Below are 25,082 nucleotides of genomic sequence, written 5' to 3' on the forward strand. Positions count from 1 at the left end.
AGCGCCGAGTTCATATAGCTGCGATAGCTGTGACGCAATGCTGACGTCTCTCAATATGGCGGAAGCTGTGAGAGTGAAGTTAGCAGTTGATGCTGAGTGGAAATTTGCTGTATAGAGGCTTATGGAGGCTGACTGAGCATTAACATTGCCCTTATGAGACTTAACGTGCTACCTGGATAAATTGCTTAAGCTAGCTAGTTTGGCGTCCATATTGGCCAGTTGCCTAGCAGCAGTGATTCTTCTTTCTGCTTCTTTACTGTAGGCATATATCTGTGGGGCTAAAAATGTAATGCTTTTTTTCCTTTTCTGTATACATATATAGTCAGGTCCATAAATATTTGGACATTGACAAAAAGGTTATTGTTATTTTACTTGTCTACTGCAGTATATTGGAGTTGAAATTAAATAATGACTAAGATAATAATAATAATAATAATAATAATAATAATAATAATAATGATAATAATAATGGCTTAAATAACAAGACTTTCAGCTTTAATTTGAGGGTATTGACATCCAAATTGGGTGAATTGTGTAGGAATTATAGCACATTTATTATATGTCTTTCTTTGCAGTCAAAGACTGCCTGAGGTCTGGAACCGAAAGACGTTACCAGATGCTGGGTTTCTTCCCTGGTGATGCTCTGCGGGGATCTGCAACCAGGTATTAAACAAGACAATTTAATTTATTTTAGATTACCACACTGGGAATGTATATTAACACAAAAACAAATAGATAGAGAGAGCCCGTATTATCTCTTTTGTAACATGAAAAATGGCATTATTTTATTAATTCAACAACTCAAAATAACAAACTAGAAGCGCGATAAAATAGCTTATCACCCACGCACACATTACAATTTCGTGAACTCCGTTTAGAGTCTTGTGGCTATATTCAGTTGTACACGTGGTTCACTGTCTGTGCATGATAAAAATAAAAAAAAAGTGAATTAATAGAACGTACTGGATCAAAATGGTATTTTATAAACTGCTAAATAATGAAGGTGGAAGCCATACTGATAAATTACACCAGAAAATGCTTGTGTTTAAAGGTGGTGGTCTAGATGCTACTAAAAAACCTTGTTTTGAACACTTCTACACAAGAAAAATCCCTCAATCCTGTCTGGCAATGTCTGAGGTGTGAACTATGTGCAGATATTTTGCATAATCTGAAAGTACATGGTAATTTTATTTAATCGCAGGTCTATCGTTAGAGTATCTTCGTACAATCTGCCATGAAAAAATACATTTTTGTGGTCCGTTATAGAATTCAGCCAAGATTTTTATTGCAATCATCTTAAGATGTGTGACAAGTAATAATCTTTAAAGTCTGTAATCGAATAGTCTAAAACTGACTATGAATATGCAAAACCTTCCCTGTATAAATATTGCCATAACTTTTAACCTTACTTAAATAACCAACTCTGAATACAGACCTGAGATTGCAAGACCATCGAGTCTAAAGCAAGAGGAGGAGAGGGTTTGTTCAGAATGAATATCTGTAACAAAAATGTGTGCATGTGTACACAAATATTTCAAAATAAACATACTATTTAATGGATTTTTCCTGTATTTTAGCTTATTTTGTGCAGCTGACCCCTGATCTGACTTGATACAGAGGAAGATTCCAAGATTAGAGTATTGTTTGAATTTTGAAATATCTTTATTTCTAGCATACATTACAGGACTTAACAAACTGACTGCATATTCACACAGTTAAATACATAGTACATTCATTCAAATAGAGGAACTACTGTCAACAACTAACAATAACTAACAATTTTAAACATATGCTAATATTGTAACACATCAGTTGATTTTAAATCCTATTAAACTTCAAATACAGATTTGATATCAACATTCAATCTACAGTTACTTTTTGTACTTTCTTATAGTTACTTTTGAATTAAATCCTGGGTCTACGAGAGAACTATATTATTTGGGGATATTTCAATTACCTGGTTTTATTACACACAAAGCAACACCAAAGCCTGAGGTTGAATTTAATAAATGACTGATTATTGTGCTATGTAGTAGCTGTTCTACTAGAAGAGAGTTCTGAAGTTAATTTGTGCATGTGGTATGTGATTTAAAGGTTGCTGTTAACTGACCTAAGCAGTTGTTGTTTATAAAATTTTACATGTTTTTAAAATATTCACTAGAGATAAAAGTATTCTATATTCATTAGACAAACTAAGGCAAAGCACATGAAGTTTTAGGTTAGAATTTTTTTCCATTTCCATTATTCCACATTTAAAATTTATATTCTGAATGTATTTATTTCTGTAAAGCTGCTTTGTGACAATGTCCATTAAATAAAATTGAATTGAATTGCATTGTATTTAATAAACATTTTTCACCCAAACTACAAAAAGATTCTTATTTCACCACAGTGTGGTCTCACTGCAAGTCTCACGCTGCTGGTGGTGAAACATGGGAGAGTGGCTGAATGGAGTGCAGGCTGAGCTGGAGATGGAGAGGCAGGAGATCTTCATGTGCAAAGTGATGCTGAGGAAAAGTGAACAGGAGTTATAACACATTCAACAGGCCAGGCTTGCGCTGACAAGTAACACTGATTTTCAAAAAAAAAAAAAAAAGGGAAGAGCAATATATAGATAATATGTTTATTGTTATGATTTGCAAAAAAGTCCCATAGGAAGAAAAAAGTGACCGAATGTGACAATTAAACAGGGGAACTAGTGTTATTGAATTCAAACAGGAACTTTGAAACAGACCAAATGTAAATTCTCAGTGGCACCTTGACATTTCATCAGCTGTATTTTTGTGCAAGTTTTTGTTGTCTTTTGACCAGTGTGAAGCAGGAAGATCATCTGTTATAACCAATTTGCAAATCCAATAGGGAGCAATAAGCTAGCATATAACATGATAATGATCCACCGGTAATCACATATGCAGCAGCATTTGGCAGATGATGGTTCAGACATGGTGCAGGGTTTCCAGGAAGGTGAAAGGGTGGATGAAACAAATGAAATTATCTGTGACTTATATGTCAGACTGTATAATTAGCATTTTTCCTGTTACATTTAATAGGTGAATGTAATTCAAACTAACGACATTAGTATGTATGGGTAATTTAAAAACAGGCACGTTCATGATTTGATAGCAGTATAACGAAACATATACCATTGCCTATATTGGGAAAAAAAACCATTTTTTTCATGAGCTCATCAAAATAATATAAACCTACTGTGATTTCCCTGAGTTCCATTTGGTATGTTTTTAAAGGAGGGCTGCTAAAAGCATTTATTATACTGTATGTCAAGAAATAAACAGCACAGTGTGTGTGTACATGATGAACTGGCGTCCTATGAAGGGTGAATCCATCAAGGCCTCATGCTCAGGGGTCCAGGGATAGGCTCTGGATCCACAGTGGATCTGACCAGTAGATTACTGACTGAAGAAGTCTAAATTAATAAATATACATGTAGAGGTAGGTGTTTAACATTACCAGTGAAAGAAAGAATGGACTGGGAAGAATGTTCTTGCCAAATTATTTCGTAAGAACAAACTCAGTAACAATCCACCCATAACATTAATTGCTGTTGTCCAAAAGTAGGCAGATACACTGTGCTATGTAGGCCAACTTCTAACATATCTACAAATCAAACCAAACAAATCTATCCAATTAATGGAAATTTAAAGTTCCAGTTTTAATTCAGGAAATTTAAATTTCAATACTAATGATTAAACACTTATACACTGTATCAGACATAGCTATTTATGACATCAGAGGAAAGAAATTTAAGGTTCACTCACAGTTAGATGCAGCAGGGTGTGTGTCAGGAGGGAGTGTGAGAAGGGTCAGGGGAGGATGATGGACATTCTGACAGCTTCTTTGGTATCTTGACTGAGGGAAGGCTATCACTGGGATATTTCAACTGGGAGAGACACAGACACCACAATCTACTGCCATGCAACTAAATTTATGTGCTCATTTAAACACATAACATTCAGCAGAGTACATATGCAGGACATGCCAACTAAATCAAATGCCATGCTGAGACTTGTACATAAGAACTGTAGATTAGATAAATTACACATACAGACTGCAGTAAATGTTACACAGTGCCTCTTTAGCAGCACTGTGAAAAGAAGGAGAAAAAAAATGCAATGATTAATTACAAAACATTGACCCAGATTAGAGCACATGATTGGTTTAAAGTGTGTTAGCATCTGTATGTGTGTGTTAAGCAGGACTTATTTCTTCACTTCACTTACCTCTTCATCACTGTCATGATCTCTGCATTTGGTTTTCTTTCTCTCTTTTTTCTTTTTCTCATCATCCTTTTTCTTCTTGTCCTTCTCAGGGAGGATGTCATCCAGCCAGGCCAGGTCATGCTGGGAGAAGACAAGGTCGAGCATCTTTCTCACCACCATCAGTCCCAGGATCTGGAATTAGGACACAACCATTTCATCTTAAAATTCTTCAGTTTGATAAGATGTTTAAATATTGAATAGACCAACAAGCTGAAAATGACAAAATAGCATCTCACAAGTATTTCCATACAATGATTTTCCATTATCTAGGTCATGTTAGATGGCAAATTGTTGAAGATGTTTTGCCTTTCATCTGAAATCCAGTCACCCTGACTTATGTCATGGTGTGTGTAAATCTAATTGTGGTTTTGCTGCTGTTATTAGTTAAAAAAAAAAAAAGTTAGTTTAGTTTAATCTCTCTCTCTCTCTCTCTCTCTCTCTCTCTCTCTCTCTCCTTCCTACAATTATCTTGTACAACCATCTGGGCACCTTTTGGAAATTATTGGCACCTTTAACATGTAACCTGTATGCTTAGATTGTATTCTGCTAAATGGCTAAATGTAAATGGTAACTACCTATGACAAGTGGAGTAATATGAAAGGAGAGAAAATTATACCAGTTGGATGACTTCTACTTGACATCAAATACAATACCAATGTATTCTTTTTTTTCTAATGTACAGTAATTCAGGAATCTGGAGGACAGAAAAAAGCATAGCTATTACCATGACAGGGAAAATAATAGCTGCCACAGTAGACTTGAGGATCCAGAGCACAGCCAGGCAAGTAATCTGGACTAAGGTGAAAAGATGCACCCGGCGCAGAGGTACATGGCGGAGGAAAACGAAGTCCGGCTGGTGCTTGGCAGGCATCAGGATAAGCTTGATCCTCTCCCAAAACTAAACAATATGGTTAAGATCTTTTACATTAAGACTGAGGAAACTTAATCTAAAGACTTCTAAACATAGAAATAAACAGCAGTGTGTATGTGTGGTCAGGGTGGGGGGTTGTTATGTTTCCACAAAGATAGGAATATCTGACAGTTTTGACTTTTTTTTCTGACAGATTTGGCTGGTCCCATGAGGGGAAAAAAAATGCTTTTTAATGTATATTTTATTAGAAAAACTAAAAAAGGAAGGTTAAGGTTAGAGTTTTAGAGTTAGAGTTAGAGGTTTAGGAGTAGGCATGGCATTAATTAACTGCATTAATAATTACGTCAGTGTCAATAGGAAGACAAATATGTGTGTGTATGTGTGTGTATGCACCTGAATGCCACTGAGAGAGGCTACACCCATGTACAGGAACACTCCATAGAGTACTGGCATGGGAATATACTAGAAAAAAGCAGATTGGTTAAAATATTACCATAGTAAAGGTTTCAGTGATATGCTGTTTTTTGTATACCCCTCACTAGCAAATTTCATATTATATATATATATATATATATATATATATATATATATATACACACACACACAGCATATGCTACGGTGCTGAAAGAATCACACAATTATTTTTTTAGCTTTCAGCATTGATAGTATTTATAACTAATATGCATAACATCAGTTTCATTGGGTTTTATTATTATTTTTTTTTTAATTTATTTATTTTTTACATTTAATAAATTGCTGTAGAAAAGCTGCATTCACACTTTTGTTTGGAATACAGGGAACATTTCTGTTGGCTCAAACACAATATTCTAAAGTCAACAGCTACTTTTTTGTGTGACTCAGGGCACACCCCATCACAGGGCACAATTGCCCACACACTCACACACCCATTCACTCACTATGGACAATTTAGAAATGCCAATCTCTAAATTGGGTGAGGAAACCAGACGCAACTACAGAAACCCCTGAGGAAGCTCTGTGCACATAAGTCGGAGGTAGGAACTGAACCCCCAACCCTGGGGGTTTGAGGCAAACATATACACCACTAAGCCACTGTGCCTCTCCACAGCCTGTTTTGAAATTTAAAACTAAAAACTTTTTTCAATTTTATTTCCACAAAACAAACATGGATTGTTTCATATTAAATAAGCATTTAAATCCTGAATTCTCAGCTTTTCATAATTTTTCATTTCCTGTCTTCCAATGGTAAAATTTGAAATATGAAAGAAGAAAATCGGAAAAGGCACCTATTTAAAACTCATTTCATCTGCACATGCAAGGGTCACCCGCAGGGGATGATATGAGGATTTGAACAGGGAAGACACAGGGGTAAACATCTAAAAGATTTTGGAGATGGCAACACTGGAGCCATATACAGATGTCGTAGTTGATGATGAAATCACATACACTGCTGTGTCTGCCAGTTCATCTCAAATTGGCATAGAAAACAAATTTTTTGTTTTCTCAGTTTTTTCCCCAAATCGTTATAGATTGAACAGGTGATACACAGATTTTTGTATTAATTATATTTCCCTTATATGAATGTTGAGGACTCCATAACACACAAATCAAAGGTTACAGTTTCTATATTGCAACCATGTGAGAAATAAATGCTTATGTCTACCACATTTTTCAAATCCAATATCCGATATAACGTAAGGTCACGGTTTTCTAGACATTTTTTCACCTTCGGGTTGCAAGTCCGACTCTCCATTCGTTAGGCCACGACTGCCCCCAAAGGAAGCATAGGTCGAACAATTCATACAGAGACAGAATGTATTGTGTGCAAATAGGAGATGCAATCATACGAAAATACAATTTTCGCTTTATGGCATGATGAACCAGAAGCATAGAACATCACAATGGTACTTTCTGAGGTAGACTAACTTATGTTCACAAGACTCACCTGCAGTATTGGAGCAAGAAAAATGGAAACTCCAGTGAGTACGAAAACCAGGATACCTGTCAGCCTCTGCTCTCTGTGGAAAATAAGGGAAGAAATGTGAAGAGATGCAACTTAATTATTTAAACAGAACAAAAATAAAGTAAATTAAACAGAAAAAAAACAAAAAATTAAACAGAATATATTACTTATAATAATTTACTGCACTTACCGCACTCCCAGGAACTGTGGCTGCTCCCCTGGAGCACTGCACTCACTCTCCATCTTAAGGGAATCTATGTGAGCAATAGAGATGACTGTAGCTGCTACATACCATGGCAAGCAGAGGAAAGAGCAGACAGCCATGAGGATTCCCACCCAAAACATGTCTAAATGGTAGCCACATCCTTTCTGCTCGAGTCCAACATGTGAAAAAATGGGTAAAATATGTTACAAATAAAAAAGTTCCACTCTCTAATTTGCACTGAGTTAAGATACACTAAGCTGTGGTATCAAATGTTGCATGAAAAGTAAGGGCAATTATATAAAGCATGTACAAAATGTAATATCTATTGCATTAAATACAAAAACACAGATCCCAGGTCATATTTTATTCACAAATATAACACTCCAACGATTTGTTTAAGAGATTGAGAATGACTTTTGCTATACTGTACCTTAAGTTTGTTCTCTTTGCGGTTGACAATAACAGCAGTGATCTGCTGATCCATGAAAATAAGGATGGTAACAAGAAGAGCAGGCACAAAACTAGCCAAATACATCCACCATGGGTTCTTCCCAATGGGCATGACCACCCAACCACGATCTGGCCGAGTGGGCTGTAGTCACAGAGATAGACACAAGTGAGAAGTAGGGTAAGTTGTGTTTTAAAAAGGTAGTTAAGAAAGGCTAGTCTCTTTTTTTCTGACATTAAAGTTAGCTCATGCTTTCAGACATGTAATTTAGTTAAGGACTATTTTAAACTGCAGTCTGAAACCAATCTTTATAGAGTCACAGTTTTCAAAATAGTGTGCATTAAATATAATCAAAATTGTATTAATTTTGTATTGTATTGTAGTAAATGCCAATAATAGTCCTTGACTAAAATGCACAGTTAGCTAATCAGGATCATACCTTAAACTCTGTAGGCACAATAAGTTTAGGTGTTTCAAGCCCCATTAAAATATCAAGACCAACAAAAGTCATGATTGATGTGAAGATGGCAAAATCACTGATGAGTTTCCGAAGCTACACATTTACAGAGAGGAATAAGAAAGAAATATAAATAGCAGACATACAATCATACACAAGGAGTTAAAGTAAGAGAAGAAAAAAGCATTTAGAACAACACTACCACACTGCAGTAGTTAATTATCCACTTGATATGTTATCAGATCCATTCTAAAAGAGGAAGTGTGATTAAAGAAAATCTTTTCTTGAAGGGTACGATTATGACACAGAAGGATAGTTGTGTGACCTTGATCTCAGTGGGCACATGCAGTTTGGGAGTTTCCAGGGACATCAGGTGATCCAGGGCACAGAAGACCATAATGGATATAATAATGGCAAAATCTGCAATCAAGGTACGCCACTGAGGGATGAGGTTGGGATTAAAGGGGTCAAAAAAGGTAAACATAAAAAATGATGTAAATATGAAAGGCAGGAAAAAGAATGGGTCTCATGGTTTTCACAGTCAATGTCACCTAGTATCATTAATATCCAAATCCAGTTTCGTTCATTAAGTAATAACCCACATGTTTTGTTTATTATTTAGCAATGGGTTTACCATTGGCTATCATTTTTAAAATGTGTGCATGAATTCAATTGTAAAACTATTTTGAAATGTGCAATATAGTTTATCTTTATTTCAATAATTTTAGGTACACGAAAATTTTCACATGCTTAGGCATCCTTCTGTTAGGAGGTGTGTGTGCACAGGAGGGAGGGCAAATAGGAGAAAGGGGACAAATGGAACAAATTAAAATGACCTTTTTTTTTTTAAATGTACAAATAACAGTTATTTTTAACTCTTATTTCGCCTTGGCATTTTAGGTCATAATAATATAATATTCTTGTCTGGCTCATTCAAACCTTCGTAGGAAAGTAGCGGCTGGTCTTAAACTTCTTGAGTGAAATGGTCATGGAATAGGTGCCGAAAAACAGGACGAAGGACATGAGAGCCAGGTCAGGAACATACTTGCAGGATTTGCCCACCAGAGATCCACCATACTTTAGACACTCTTTTTTGCTCAGCTGACTCCAGTCCAGAACTGTGAAGTTGTACTATGTGGAAGGAAGAGCATATACAGTGATACAGGGAATAAATACAGTAATAAAAGATAAAAATAATGAGTAAAAATGTGCCAAAAAAATCCATTATCTGCTAATGTTTAGCCATTAATCAAAGCACATTATTTAATTCTACCTCATCAATTGTTGATATTTTTCATAGCATAAATTTGCAGCAAATTAATTAATTACAACATTAGGAACATTACAATCCTCATGGCTTTACAGCTTGCTCTTACCAAAGAGTAATCAGTAAAGTTGTCTGGACCAAGTAGAGCAGACGAATTGAAAATCATTGAGGCACCTATTACAAAAATAACAAAAAAGACTACAGTATAAAAATAAGTCAGTAATGCAAGTTAAATCATTGCCCATGTAAATCACTACACAGAATCTATATGACAAACAGGAAAACAAAGCTTGTGGGGTTATATCACCTGATATGGGAATCAGACAGATGTATGTAATGTATGCAACAAAACCAAAGACAAATAAGTTACAGTAGACTGGTGTTGAACTTCAAGAACCAGCCTTTCCTGCATCCAAAGGCCATAAACTGTAAGGGTAATTGCCCTTCAGTGATGCTCACCTTGGTCTGGAGGGAGACATTCACACTTGTAAGTAGTGATGTAGTCAGGCTTGAAGTTTGTGTTAATAGCGTAGTACTGAAAGGCTCCCACCATCTTCTTTATAGCATCAGAGATGAAGATAAAGGAGATGAGGCTGGAGAAGCCCTCCTCAGTGAAACGTGTCATGTACTTGATGATGTAGCTAGCGTCTGAAGCCACCAGGATGAGACACTGAAGGCAGGAGTGCAGTCCAATCCACAAGCGCAGCTCCATGTAGTCAATGTCATTAGTCCTGATTGTGGAAAACAATAAAGTCATATAACTGAACTCAGAAAACCATAAACCTTTTTTCACTTAGGGACATAAGGCTGTTGGCCATAATGTCTGGCCGATATGGCTGATATTCAATTACAGATTAATGGAAAAGGTAATCCATTTTAATCAGTAGATACATGAATAAAAAAACAAATATGAAGTAGTGGTATGCCCAACAGCATTTTGCACTCACTTGCAAAACTCATAAAGCAGCTTTTCAAAGACCAGTATAGGTCCTGTGGAACTCAGGATAATGAGGGGTTGGCCACCAAAAAAGCAGAAGACCATTCCTGCTAGAGCTGTGCCAAGGAAGCTCTCCATCACACCCTAGGGGACACAATGATAATTCAGAACTTTTAGATCAGGTTATTCCAGACCTTTCTCTAAATGAACCTGAAGACCTAAATTTTCTCCTAATGTTTGCACTAGTCTGGGAGAGTATGTCCTATTATGATACCAAGACTATAACCGTCTGTATGTTATCAAAAGTCCTATGATCTTTCCAGACCAACAGAAAGAAAAGAGAATATTCTCCCTGAGCCTTCTTTTGGAAAAGAAATTGTATGTCTTAGGCACTGCTGATATCTGAATGTGGAACCAGCAACAGTCAATGCATGTAAAAAGCCACAGCAAACAAGAGATATTTGGGAGCTCCTGCTCAAGGTACAAGAAATGGGTCAATTATTAATTAAGTAAAGGCAAAAATAACATACAGAGTGTGGGAAGAGCTAGACTGAGGTTGGTAATGCTTTGTAATAAATAATGGTACTTGATAGTTGTCGGTGGCATCTCCTAAGAGTCCTCCAAATGTGATGGCATTAGTGATGCATCCCAGGTATATGAAGAGCACAGCTGAGATAGACTGGATGTGAAAGCCCTCATAGAAGTCACTCAGCAGCCATGGTAGTTTCCGTTTGATATCAAGCCAAAGACCTCCACAAAATCTATTTTACATATACAATACACAAAGTCAAAGCAAATATGCTGCGGAAATCATTAAAGACTGCAGCTCATGATATCTCTTCCAATAAACAAGTAAACAGTTAAAATACATTAAATTACAAGTTGTAATATAATTACAAGTTAAATTGATATTGTATTTTTTTACTAGACTGATCATATCTCCTTTGTACAAATAAGCACACAAACACAGAATTTTTGGAACATAGACAACCCGGAATAAAACACTTTTTCCAAAATTCATCTGTTTTGACCTATATTTGAAGCAATACATGCAATAAATGCAGTACTATAGCTTAATCCTAACCTGGAATGTACCAAAATGATTTATATTTTTTTTAATCAACTAAATACCATCAGCTCCTCAGAAAGTGTAGCAGCATTCTGCCAGCAACACTGATTAACATGTCTATGCAAATAATGCCTCTTTGTTCATTTTTTCTAGGAACAAATCTCACAAGAAGAGTGTTTAGAGTTCCTAGTGTACTGGGTAACATTACCTCCCAGTGAACCTCAGTTCCTCCCCCAGCTCATGAGCGGCAGGCATCTCTTCATCATCAGCAGCTGTTCCTCCTCCTCCTGCAGTTCCATTTGCTTGCCCCAGCTCATTTAGTGAAAACACTGACTTTCTGCAGCAAAATAGAAAACAAATTCATTTTATTCACTTCTTTTCCACTTTTTGGTTACTTTTTATCAATACAGATGTTCAAAACCAGATTACATCATGTCCATTCCACATGATTCACATCTTCATACCTCATTTCTGCTGAAGGAACTTTCTTTGGTGGCTCAATGCGAATCTTTGGGTCCCACTCTCCTGGTGGGAGAACTGTCACCTCATTCAAAAACTCATCAAGTCCTGCAATCAAGTCTTCACGGTGTTTCGCCTTATAGGCCACACTGCTGAAGAGCTGGAGAGACAATTAAATTAATAATGACATAACGTATGTAAATGTTTTTTCCCCCTGTGTAATTCATTACATAAAATTTTGATGTACAAAATCATTTAGAACTATAAAATCCATTCATTCATACATCATCAACCATGAGGGTGGCAATGGCACGGCCAATTTCAGTGTAGGACTTGACTTTGCCATGAGGGCCAAGCAAAATGAAGAGAAACCTAGAAAAAGACAATAAAATTGCAGAGGAAATACAAAGCATTTTCAGTACTCAAGATTGAAAAAAGAAAAACATGTAAATATAAAAGCAACAGTATTTTTTATATTTTTTTTACCTAGTTGGCACAGGGACTTCAGTCAGTCCACCCAGTGTTGTGGCTTGAGCAAGACGGACGAAGGCCACAAAAGGCTTGTCCAGGAAGTCCACCTCTCCAATCAACACATTGGATGCCTCAGCATCTCTAGGAATTTTCTTCATAAACTTGTTCTTGAGCTGGTGGGTAACATTTCAACATAGTAACCTATTATACATTAAAAGTAAGATCATGAAGCACATAATCTGCATTTCTCTGTTTATCAGTATCTTAGTAAACAAGAATTCTAAAAGAAATAAAGAAAGAAAGAAAGAAAGAAGAATTACATTAGATTTCTCACATTTGCAGTAGGTATATCTATTGATCTATGAATGTCTTAGAAGCAGGCATCCCGATCTTGAGCTCAGGTTAATGTCTATGTGGAGTTTCTCTGCATGTTATTTCCATAACCAGTTTCTTCCCACCAGTTTCTTCCCACCTTCCTCACGCATGCCAGCAGATGGATTGGCTAAGATAAACTGGCTCTAGGTGTGAATGAGTGTGTGAATGTGTGTGCATGGTGCCCTGTGATGTACTTGTGTCCAATTCGGGGTATAGTCCACCTTATGTCCAGTTTTCCCATGATAGACTCTGAATCCACTGCAACCCTGACCAGGATAAAGCGGTTACTGAAAATGAGTGGGTGTTTTAGAAACATGAAAAGATATTTTATTGTTACCCTCAGTAATTCTTTTATCCTCATGAGGTTTATAGTGAATCCAGAGCCTATCTTGGAAACAGTGTAAGAATAAACTAGGAAGAAATGCATCCTGCTGTGATGGTAGCGCCTATACAGCGCTGGAGTACATCACCCATCAGCCACTGCATGTCACATGTTCACTGCATGCACCATGTTACATGACCATGAGCACCTCAATCATGTTGTTGTCTGATTATCATGAGTATTTAAGTCATGTATTGTATAGCATTCCTTGTTGGTTTTAGTTGTTATTACCTTTATTCATATCGTGTTCATGTAAATAAACATTTTCTGCACTGGTATCTGCCTCTACTACACATTCCAGACAGAAAGACCAACCAAAATGGATGCAGCAGGATTTTTTAAATTTCAGCAGGGACTTCTACAAGAGAACCACCTGATGTGGGAGCAACAGGGAAAGAATGAATGGATCAATGCCATACTGGCATGGCTGGGGGACCAGAGACTGTGCTCCGATAGTGGAACTGAAGATAGAGGAATAACAAAATGTGTTCCACCCAGGTTGTGGGACAATGGATCAGCTCTTTACTCTTGCACAGTTTTGTGATGGATCATGGGAGTATTGTTGTGGAAAGTACTGAAGGAGTATGGGGTATCTAGGTCACTTCCTGCAAATCTGCTCTTTGTATGGGCACAGTTAGAGCTGCCTGGGATATTCTTGAGTAATGGAAGGAGCACTCTGGGGGACCCTTTGGCCCATTGGACATGCCCTCCCTTCAGGAAGCAGTGCCAGAAATCTGTAGCTGTGGTTACTAGGGTTGTTAAAAACCTTTAGAGGCAAGGCTACATGGGTGGATGTGATTCAGCACAATAAAATTGTACAGGTGACAGAAATGAGGTTTGCTGAGCTTACTCTCCCTCATTAAGTGAAGAGATTGGCAATCTGAGCGAGCCTCAGAGTAAAAGCGCGCTTCATTTTAAAAACCAAAAAAGGGCTTAAATACATGTATGCTGCCAACCACAGAACATCTGAAACAAATACTATAGCTGGCGCCAAAATTAAAATCAAGTCTCCTTAAAGAACAGAGCAGGCTAAAACGATTGTTTGGAGGTGTATGTATTGGCGAGAGCAACACTTAAAAGGTAGCCAGGTGGCCACTGTATAGATGCCACACCAATCCATGCAAACACAATATGATGTTATTTTTGCTTTGATTTAAAAAGTAGGCCCTCACTATTTTACCCAGTACTTATGCTTATAAAATTGCAGCATATTTGCTGTAATTCCCAAATGATAAAATATGTATTTCCAGGACCTCCTCAAAATAGTTTCCTTATATTCACTTTAAATTTCCTTATATTCATTTTTTCATTTTTTACTGTATAGTGCTTAGTTGTACATAAACTACTTCTGATATAATACTTATGATGTAATTTTTTACACCTCTTCCCCCATTTTCTCCCTAATTTGGTTACCTGCCAATTCCCACAAACCAGCCAGCACTCCTAAATCAGGTGGCCACTAGCAACCACGTAAAGGGCGTCTCAAGGCAGTGTAACACACTGGGAGGAAAGTGCTTTTTGCCCTGTTTTGCATAATGAGCTCACAGATGCCCACGATTGGCTAGTGTGGATGTGATTGACAAGTGAGAGAGAATCTTCTTCAAACACATTGGCAGAACTTCACAAAAATGCCATGTGGCCTAATTTTATCTCACATTTTATTGCTGGGTACAAAAAGGTAAGTGAAAATAATCTAAGGGGGAAAAAAACACAATAATCTAAGGGAATAAAACAATATTAATTAACTGTCTTCTAGTTGTTGTTGTGGTCTGAGTAAGGATTAGAAAGGCTGTGTAGTTTAGAAAGACTTTATATCCCACCCCCTCCCATTATAAAATAGAATATTCCACCTCAGGCATGTTACTCAACACTGTTCAAGCCCCACAGAAGTGCTACTGTTAGAGTGCTATTGTTACCAAAATCTCTAAAATACCTATCATACCAGCGAAGACATTGCAGAGCTTGGTACTCAAATTCCTTCTAGTTATTTAATTAACTCATTTGCAGAGCTTAATCAGTGCAGACACATTGAAAGCATGGATGTTCCTCCAAAACAGAAAAGAAACATACCTGGTCAGAACTTGGAGTAATTGAGATGTCATTCATACTACGACTCTGAACATGATCTGAAAGACAAGAAATACAAACATTACTCACTTGATTATGACACTATGTCAACAAATAAGTGTAAATAACAAGTCTAATGGACTCCATGTTCCACATAGGGCAAATCTGTCCTACACAGGTTCATAACTCACATAGTAACATAACACATAAAGGATGCAATATAAATCTAATTTGTGTACCTTTATTGCAGATATGCAAAATTCTGGATTCATCAGTATTGATCACTGAAACTACTTTGTGGTCTGAGTAGGATTATGCCCTCAGTTTTGGATGCACGCTTAATAAAAATTTACTTTATTATGTATAGCTTTACCGCATTAACAATTATATGTTTTTCTTTGTTAAACAACGACAAAGTTGTCCATGTGGAAGTTGTCCAACTATACAAGTCCATGTGATGAGCTGTTACTATAGAAACAATAACGTATTAGAATGAGTGCAATAATATAAACCTAACATTCATGTTACAGCCAGAACTACTGTCAGAGCCATGTGGTTATATGGAATTATTCTACATTATTCATGAATAGTATGGGCCAGGTATTGGGTCCTCAAACCCAAATTAGCTATCCTAAATTGCATACTGCAGTAATAACAGATTCTCAATACACCACTGGTGTCATGCACAGGCGATTGCTAAGACTATAAAATAAAATTTTATAAAATTTCATTAAGATACGTCACTGAAATGTTTACCAAGTGCCTATGTTATTCATCTTGATGAAATTCAATATTTAACAAATCAAATGATCAAATATTTCATTGCAATACTGCGATGTTCGTTCATTTAACTCCAATTTTCTGCAAATTGTGCAGCTTGCAGTTAAAATTCAAAAGTTAGGGAGCAAAAAAGTTTAGCAAAAAGTTAATCCTGTTTAGCTGTCTTGGTACAGTAAAATAGACTGTCTGTGTTTAGTCTTAGATTAGAATTTTATATATATATGTACAGTTGATGAATCCTAATTTATGCATAAAATAATTTAGCATTTATGTGTAAGAAAAAATTTTGAACTATTTCTGTGCAGTGTTGATAAATGAGGGTCTTAGAAGAAGAAGAATGGCTGAAGAATGAATGAAAAAGAAAGCAAGTAGTAGTAAAAATGTATTAAATTCTGTACATCTCTATATCTCATGCATAAGTGTGTTATGTTGCTATAAGGACTACCATAGTGGTAAAGCAAACAGAGTCATGTACAATTGATATTTTTGACTTTTAGAACCATATATAGATTTTTAGCCAGGAATACTACATTGGGGTGAGAATCCTAGACTCACATAGTTTTCCCAGACTTCCACTCTGGCGACCTCGCAAGTCCTCAGTGGAGTGATGCAAGTTATACATGGAACTATGGCTACGACTTGGACTCCGGTCTGACAGACCCAGGGTAAGAGGGAAGAGGGGAAAAAAAAGAAAAGAAAAAGAGAGAAAAGAGACATATTGAGAGGTTGCAGAGTGTAGGGTACATTGGAAATGGGAAAGGACAATACAGAGAAGATGAGAAGGGTGAGATGAGAAGGCATAATATTGCACAGAAGTGCAGATAAGATAGCATGGAAGAATCAGAGTTTTGTTGTTGTTTTTTTTTTTAAATGAGGTTCAAAATATATTATTTGTAATATAACATGGATATATTGCCCTCCAGAATTCTTTGCACTCTTAGTAAAGAAGTGTTAAGAAAAAGTCCTACAAGTTTTGCTGTAGTCTTCTCAGTCGATTCACCTGAATCCCTTCTAAAACCTGTGAGAAGGGGCTGAAGAAGTGTAAGGATCATGAATGTCATTTTGACACATAATTTTTTATGGATAAGAATGTGTATTTATATAAGGATTTTTTTAAAATAATGTATCATCACTGAAAGGTTACTTTCATATTGTAGCATCTATCATATCAAGCTGAAAAGCAAAACTGGGTAATGGGAGCTCAGTGGTTAAGTACCACTGAACATGATTCTTTGATTTTAGGGTCTTATAGCATATTACTGGATTGTATTTTGCCCTACCAGTAAGGCACTAGCCAAAAGTGCCTGCCAACTGAATAAACTAAGTATTGGTTCCATAGCATTTTTGGGTTTTCCAAGGGTGCCAATAATTTTTAATCCACCCTGGGATCCCCCCCACACCCACATCAGGAAAACAGTAACACAATTCGTAGACAACTAGAGGTCAAGACCTTTACTTGAAGAGCTGGGTTTTCCAATGTCAGCCAATGAGCGATGGATGGGCTTCTTGGTCTGGTGTCGATGCTTTCTAAGCAAGATGAAACTGATCTTCTCTCTGAGCTCAGAGTCTATCAGGCCATCCTGCACATGCTTGTCCACTATTTCATCTGAACACGAGGAAGATACAGATACCCAGTTATAACGCTCAAGGGAAACAAGTATATGAAGTGGCTTACTCATCCAGGTCATACTGAATGCCTAGAGGTAAGTCAACTACATGAAATCTGATGGTATAGATGTCATACTGATGAGATGTTTCAGTTGCCTTGACTTACTACTACTACAACAAATTTATGTCAAACACACATACACACACACACAGGTAAAACTCACCAACTATTTGAGGCAGAGAGTAGCCCTCCAGATCCAACAGGATGCTACCAGTCTGTAAACATGTACGCAGCTCAAACAGACTGTGCAGTGACAGTGTGGAAACATGAGGCTTGCTCCATCGTTCTCCCCCCTCCTCCACTTTCTCCTCAAACTTCACCCACCTGAGAAAACACACATTTAATTAACACTAAGGTTCCTGTCAGATCAAAATGATGCATTGTATCTTTTTACTAATATATTTTTACCCTAACTAATTGGCATGAACATAACAAAAATTATTTTTAAACATACTAATATTAGGGTTTAAATTTTCATTATTTTTTCTTCTTGTCAAAAAGCAACCTCCATGCACAACTAGGATCTGAAGGAGTTCTATGTGTTAATTTATTTGTCATCTGCTAAGAGTGATCTGGCGATGACTACAAGAAATTGCTGTGAATAATAAATTTGCAAATAAGAAATTAGAAACAATAAGAAATTGCTCTTCATCAATACTCCCCTACTACCAGAAGCAAAGACCGATGAACAAGACCAATGACTTTTGCTTCTTCAATATGTTCAGCTGAAAACTATAACTTTTGCTTCTTCACTATGTTCATCTTAATTGCATGTTTGCTCTTTGGATAAAGGTTATGGTTTGTATCACTAGCCTTGTAATTTGATGTAGTGTTTCTTACGCTGTGTCAGATAAAATAATTCTTTAGTACCATATTACAGTTTCCTTTGGTGTCTTGGCAGTTTGTTTCTGTCACAGCAAATAAAGACTAGTCAGCTTACAGCATGTCATCTCCTTCTCTTTGGTCAAGTCATGGACTGCACTACAGTCCAGGGCAGAAGATGTGAAGGAGTTTGTATCTGTTCCCACAGAAGTAATATGATAGGGGCATAACTTGCACAAATCAGATGCACAGATCAGCATCTGACATGGTACTGGAATTGGATGCCAATCTGTGCATAGATTGCGCTCAGTTGACTTCTTGATACCTTCACCAGTTCGTCCCCTTTCAAGGTTCAGTTAAATTTCCAGCTGCCCCTTTCCCTTAGCAAACAGTCCTTCATGGGCACTCCCTCTTCTAAGACCATTCAGACAAGCTCTTCTCCAGGCAGACATGGAAAAGAGCCATCAGGACTTGTCTCCAACAGTGACAATGTCAAAGAAGTCAAATCAGTTTCAAAGACGATTTTGTGTATAAACTCCCAAAAAACAGAACAAAGGTCACAGTATAGCCCCTTTAGGATTTCACAGGACATAATCATGTATATGTGTAAATGAAGGTGGCTCTAATTAAGTGTGTATGAAAATGATGTTTGTGAGTTACCTTGCTGATTCCTTCCACTCAAGTTCTCCACCTTCATGGTACAGTGTGTCCATCTCTGTGAAGAGTGTTGGTGTGGAGTCATCTTCCTCTCCAAGGATGCAGCGCAGTCTCTCTGCAGCTGGTGACACTGACACACACACACACACACACACACACACAGACAGACAGACACATGGCATGTCAACAGAGGGGGTTAAGATAGCTAAAAACCTTACTGAAGTACAACTGTTAAAAATTATAGAACATTATGAGGAGACAACATAATTTAATCAGACCAGCTCATTAATTCAGAGCCCTACCTAAAGGGACAAAAAGTCTTATATGTGAGGCAATTAAATCAGAAAACGGGATCTCAAATAGAGATAGGAACACATCAGTATTATAAAATTTATTTGAATTATTTGAATAGTGGAACTCATTCTGTCACACCCATACTTTATTTTCCATAGCAAGTAATATAAGTTTATGCCACAAAAAAAGATTTTGGGTAACATATACTCCTAATTCGCGTTAACACCGATGTTTTCATAAAAACTATTATATGCGTATTGTCTGAATGTGTCCTGTGACCATTTAGAATTTTAACTAGAATATGACGGATTATTCAGCTGAGCCATTCCAATACCCAAGGGCCCCAAAATCCTAATCCCTTCTATCAGTCTTATACAAGCCTTACATTACCTGAATGCTTTGAATTTACGATCCTGGATACTGAACTACAGTTTATCTAATTTACAGTTTATCTTTTAACCAGATCAGTGAAACCTATCCATCTTTAATAAAGACTAAAATAATTCTAATGACATAGCAAAATAAAGCATATCAATGTTTGCCATAAAAGTCCTCAGAACTTCTGGTAAGCACAAGTTTCTTATTTTTCCACACCTTGGCTCCCTGCCATCATGGCCCAGAGGATTATTAGCACGTGGTTGTTTTCCTCTAGCTGTTAACCACTATGTAATCCTACTGATCCTGTGGCTCAGCCAAAGCCATATCTGCCAGTGGAATGCTATTTTCAGAATGGAAAATTACGGCTTATCTTTAAGTGTTGCTGTGTTTTTCATCTTGAATTGGTTAAAAGTTGTTAACTGCAGCAACTTGACTAAATGAAGTGTAATTATTCTTGCTCACCTGGTAGTGGCATTCTTAAATTTACTTGCTTGTAATGAGTGATCAAGCACTTTAGGGAACAACTTATGAGACTTATTTTGTTCTGATTGTACTAAACTCAAGCTTTGGTTAGGTTCTGTGAGTAAGGCACCTTACATGAACCACTGTATGACTGCAAAAAGAACTTTAAAAAGGTTTTGAGACACTGTGGCCTAAAATAATAGAGCAAGGTAGAATAATGCCCAACAAAAACAACACACCTCGTCTAGACATCTTACTTTGGCGATTCCTGTTACTGTGTTTGAAGAACAGTGTAGGGCATTGAACACACTTAGAAATCAAGATGGTGTGTAAAGTAGTGGCTTTACCTGACAGAGAAGTGCAGGAGCCCATACCAGAGGAAAAAGACTGAACTGAAGCTTGAATGGAGCATGATGCTAGTGGTATATCTGAGCTTCTCTGATCCATCTTCAAGTTATCTCACCAATTTTTAAAGAAATATCAGGTGTGTAGAGAAATATCTCCCACGAAACTATAGTTTCTTCAACTCCTTTGTCCCTCTTGACTGTTACTTTTCACTTTTTCTTCTTTCTTTTCCAGTTCATTCCTCAGTGCATTGTTCTGCACCATTTCCGCACATCTTGCTGGTTGCCTTGTGTTCAAGTGCTTTTGTATAAGCCTAAGCAAAGCTAAAGTTGAGAGCCAAGTAAAGTGCCTTATGCATGAAAGACCTAACAAGTGTTCTCCTCCTCCACCTCCAGTTAGCCCTCCTCTTGATTTTTCCCATTCCCCTCTTGAGTCATAATCCAAAGCTAAAATAAACTACATATTGTATACCACCCAGAAAAGATTCTGGGAAAGTTGTGAAATTATGAAGTATATAAATACAACTGAAATATTTTACTGCTGCTAGTAAAACTATTTTGTTAATAAATATTATATATTATATTCATACTGTATATACTCACATTCCACTTTAATATGGAAGTCTGTAGACCTGCTCTTTTTCTTTTTCTTTTTTCTTTTTTTTTTTTGCAGTTATCCAGGCAGCCAATCATTTGCGTAAAGTAATGCAGTACAGGTCAATGGTTGTTGAGTAAATTTCTATCTATCTATCTATCTATCTATCTATCTATCTCCAATCTTCACCACATTTGGCTTACATCATATTGAGACCTGTGTAAACTTGCAGAAAGTGGGGAAAAAAGGCCCAGACTGATGAGGAAAAAAATATCAATACCTTAGATGTTTTTAAATTGCAAGAAGAAAACATGTTAGGTCAGAACAGTAGCAATCACAACCAAAGGTCAAAGTAGCAACAGACAACTCTACAGGTCACAGCAGTAGTGGCAGCTGCAGCAGCAATGCCACCCTGCTACCCATTTGTTCATCTAGACCTTTCCTCCTACAGTCAGAGAATTCCATCACTGTCTGTGGTCAAAACATACACTTCATGAGTGAAACTACAAATCACTCTTGAATCCCTTTGCCTAAAGTTATGGCTCTGCTTTCCTGTGATTGCTAAGGCAACAACTGTAGCGCATCTGTCAATGTGTGGCTCACCGAGCCTGGGTTCTTGTCCCCCTAAAATGCAGCTTGCAGCTTTAATTATTATTACTACTATTATTATTATTATTATTATTATTATTATTATTATTAATTTGGCTTGCATTATTATTCATTGATTAACTGGTGAAGCAGAATACAATCTGAGGAACTGAGCAGTTGAGGGTTAATAGCCTTGTTTTTGACAGTGCTCATTGCCAGTCCTGGGACTAAAACTCACAACCTCCCAGCCACTAGAAAGAACCTTAACCACTGGGCTAAAACAGCCTAAGATATACAGACCTACTCTTGTGATTTGATGATTATTTTTCACATTGAAACAAATCTGAATTCTGAAGTTTGTAGAATTATGTCAACATAATTGATAAGTGGAATTATGTCAACATAATTGATAAGTGATAATGGAATACAAGTTCATAATTTCTAGAATATGTTTTAACCATATTCTAGATTTAACTATACAACAATAGTCTAGTCTCACAATATATAGGAAGGCTGTGTTTAATACTATACTCTGTTTAATACTGCATAATAAAACAAAATCTTGGAGACAAATATATGCTCCATTTTTTGTAGCGCTGGTTTGGTAGCACCATTCATAATGACTTTTTAAGTATTTCTGAAGCTGTGCTTTAGCTTGTCTAGGCGTATTTTCTCTGATATCAGTTTGGACCTGACATCAGTCACAGGAGATTTTGTGGTAGGTTATGTGGGCCATGATTTGTAAGATGTTGGAACCCAATGAAGTCCAAAGTGGATTTTATTCAGGTAATCATACATGTGGCCAAATGATTGTCATAGGTCGGATATAAGTCTTGTCACCCCGTTAGGACATGTATTATGAGCTTACTTCATGTGACAATAGAAAGCATCGAAATCTCAATCTATAATTAAAATTAAATTAAGCAGAAAATTTCTGAAAAATGAAGCATTTAACTTACTGTTAGAGTTCACATCTGAGAGCTGTTCATTTGAATCATGTCCTTCATTGTATTGATCATAATGTTCCACTTGCTCGAGGCACTGACAATGATGTCTTTCATGGCTCCCATGGTCATGCCGTGACATATGTCTGCGTTGTCGCCGCTTCTTTCTGTAACTTCTGGACACTGGAACATCAATGTAAACAGACTGATGCTCTGAGACAGGAGAGAGTAAGAAAACAAAAAATATAAAAGCATGTTAAACAAACAAAGAAACAAATAAATAAATCAAACCAACAATAGATTATAGATGATCTATTATAACAATAATAATAGATGATCCAGTGTATAACTTTGGATATTAAAACAATAGACATTAAAAACCTTAAAAAAATTAACTTTTTTTATATTACCAAAAATTTGTCAATTGTAGGCACCTTAATTCCTCCTTTTTCTTCACATAGTATAAATATTTGGTATGTAAAATAACTAAAATGATTATAGATGTTTCATATTTGTCAGGGTTTTGAGCCAACATCATTCTTCTTCTTCTTCTTCTGCTTCAGTGGCACAGTGTCCCGGGATTGAGCCTGAACTCGGGTTACTGTCTGGGTTGAATTTTGCATGTTCTTCCTGTATCCATGGTGGGTTTCCTCCAGGTTCTCCAGTTTCCTCCCACCTCCCAAAAACATGCCAGTAGGTGGACAGGCTACTCAAAATTGCCTCAAGGCATGAATGAGTATGTAAATGTGTGTGTTTACATCCAGGAGTACTCCTGCCTCGTACTCAGTGCTCCCAGGATAGGCTCCAGGGTAAAGCAGTTACTGAAGAGGAATGAATGAATTTGAAAAGTTTTATGAACAATTTTTATCTCATACTTCTGTGATTTGAATATGGATATATGAATAAAACAAACAAGTATATAAAATAAACAAGTACTGCCTAAAATGAATCAACCTTTGATTAACTCTGATTACCACCTGCAATGCAAGTGATCCTCCACAGTAGCTAAAGTGGAAAAAAATGCCCCAGTGTAATATACTTAGTGTACATTCTTTTCATATGAGAATTCTAGCAATATTTACTCATTTATGATATTACAAAAAAAAGCTGTCCAGCCATAATTTTTTTTCTCAATTTGACATATAAAATGTGTCTTTGTCACTTCTAAAACTAGCACAATATTGATTAATTTGATGTGGTGAAGCAGTCACTCAGTGATAGCATTTCTTGCATAATTTACTAACATCAGCTCTACCCCCACTTCATCGATTTACACTTGAGAAAAATGTAGGTCAAAGTTTGTTGGGAGGTCTTGTGGTTTATAGAATGAAAACTATATACATCTACTCATGCCAGTAGACTGATCAACATTGTATAATTATTGCACTTGACAGCCAATTTAGTCAATGTCATTACCCTGGAATATGTACATATTAATATATTACACTACAGTAAAAGGTGCAACAGGACATCCCACCATCATCGTCTTCATAGCGTCTGCTTCTTTTGCTGCTGTGGTAATAGTCATAGTCCATTCTGTCAAGATGGAGAATAAGAGAGACAAAAAGACAGATATACAACTGAGAGTCCTCCGTAAACTGGCTTATACAAGTGGTAATTATCACTGCCCTTAAACTAATTTTCTCATTGTCAATAATAATAATAATAATAATAACAACAATAATAATAATAATAATAATAATAACAGTATAATTTTTCATAATGTTCCATCCCAAATGTTCATATGGGCATAGTCCAGAATCATTATCATGATTTTTATCCAACCTATATCCAATGACCATTTGGGATGGAACAGTATGAAAAATTAATTGAATACAACAGTTCAAGCATAAAATTTTGTATGCTTACAACTTCAAAATTTTAAACAGCTCACAATACAGGTACTAACAGTAAAACTTTATAATACTGTTCCATAACACATGAGCTATGGAGGAGCAAATGAGCAGTTCTTCATTGACACTTAGGGTATTTTCACACTTGGCCTAACTACTTGAGTTCGCACCCAGGACTGACCCTGGGCTTGTTTGGTGGAGGGGCTTATAATTGCAGGTTTATATTCATATTGAACAATTCCTTGATTGCGAAGCTACACACCTCACTTTTGTGCATGTGTCTCGTCAATGCCAGAATTGGTGTACAACTACAATCCCCAAAAGACATTGTGGCCTTCAAACATGGCCGTCAAGGACTCTAACTCCCAACATGCTTGTTCAAGTTCACCAGATTACTAATCACAGACACCTTGACTCAATTACACACACACTACAATAGCACACTCTACCATGCAGTCAATGTGAAGTA

General features: G+C 36.7%; 1 protein-coding gene and 1 long non-coding RNA gene across 6 annotated transcripts in view; one reads left to right on the forward strand and one right to left on the reverse strand.

Annotated features, from left to right (window-relative positions):
- LOC113544905 (uncharacterized) lies at positions 1-5,008 on the forward strand. 2 transcript variants are annotated; one of them, XR_004579804.2, is made up of 4 exons: positions 1-356; positions 576-663; positions 2,393-2,565; positions 4,328-5,008. It is a non-coding gene; the product is annotated as an uncharacterized LOC113544905 (long non-coding RNA). The 2 variants fall into 2 exon arrangements; XR_003404560.3 differs by having other exon boundaries at positions 1-286.
- Positions 2,395-25,082, reverse strand: part of slc4a5b (solute carrier family 4 member 5b) — a 27,953-nt gene continuing 5,265 nt past the window's right edge. The window contains exons 2-26 of one of the 4 annotated variants that reach the window (XM_034312571.2): positions 24,238-24,296; positions 22,776-22,973; positions 19,159-19,285; positions 17,840-18,000; positions 17,458-17,613; positions 16,563-16,658; positions 15,231-15,286; positions 12,419-12,576; positions 12,217-12,304; positions 11,938-12,092; positions 11,682-11,810; positions 10,991-11,165; positions 10,415-10,548; positions 9,927-10,198; positions 9,577-9,641; positions 9,140-9,331; positions 8,526-8,639; positions 7,726-7,887; positions 7,281-7,459; positions 7,073-7,145; positions 5,542-5,610; positions 5,002-5,175; positions 4,239-4,409; positions 3,777-3,898; positions 2,395-2,507 (exon numbers count right to left, since the gene is read on the reverse strand). In XM_034312571.2, the coding sequence (XP_034168462.1) occupies positions 3,800-3,898; positions 4,239-4,409; positions 5,002-5,175; positions 5,542-5,610; positions 7,073-7,145; positions 7,281-7,459; positions 7,726-7,887; positions 8,526-8,639; positions 9,140-9,331; positions 9,577-9,641; positions 9,927-10,198; positions 10,415-10,548; positions 10,991-11,165; positions 11,682-11,810; positions 11,938-12,092; positions 12,217-12,304; positions 12,419-12,576; positions 15,231-15,286; positions 16,563-16,658; positions 17,458-17,613; positions 17,840-18,000; positions 19,159-19,285; positions 22,776-22,973; positions 24,238-24,295 (3,261 nt within the window). In that variant the 5' untranslated portion in view covers position 24,296 and the 3' untranslated portion in view covers positions 2,395-2,507; positions 3,777-3,799. Of the gene's footprint in view, positions 2,508-3,776; positions 3,899-4,238; positions 4,410-5,001; positions 5,176-5,541; positions 5,611-7,072; positions 7,146-7,280; positions 7,460-7,725; positions 7,888-8,182; positions 8,297-8,525; positions 8,640-9,139; positions 9,332-9,576; positions 9,642-9,926; positions 10,199-10,414; positions 10,549-10,990; positions 11,166-11,681; positions 11,811-11,937; positions 12,093-12,216; positions 12,305-12,418; positions 12,577-15,230; positions 15,287-16,562; positions 16,659-17,457; positions 17,614-17,839; positions 18,001-19,158; positions 19,286-20,636; positions 20,980-22,775; positions 22,974-24,237; positions 24,297-25,082 lie in introns of those variants that run through there. The other 3 variants (XM_034312572.2, XM_053241416.1, XM_053241417.1) reach the window with 3 other exon arrangements.

The sequence above is a fragment of the Pangasianodon hypophthalmus genome, chromosome 17 (genome assembly GCF_027358585.1).
Source record: "Pangasianodon hypophthalmus isolate fPanHyp1 chromosome 17, fPanHyp1.pri, whole genome shotgun sequence".
Classification (NCBI taxonomy): Eukaryota; Metazoa; Chordata; class Actinopteri; order Siluriformes; family Pangasiidae; genus Pangasianodon; species Pangasianodon hypophthalmus.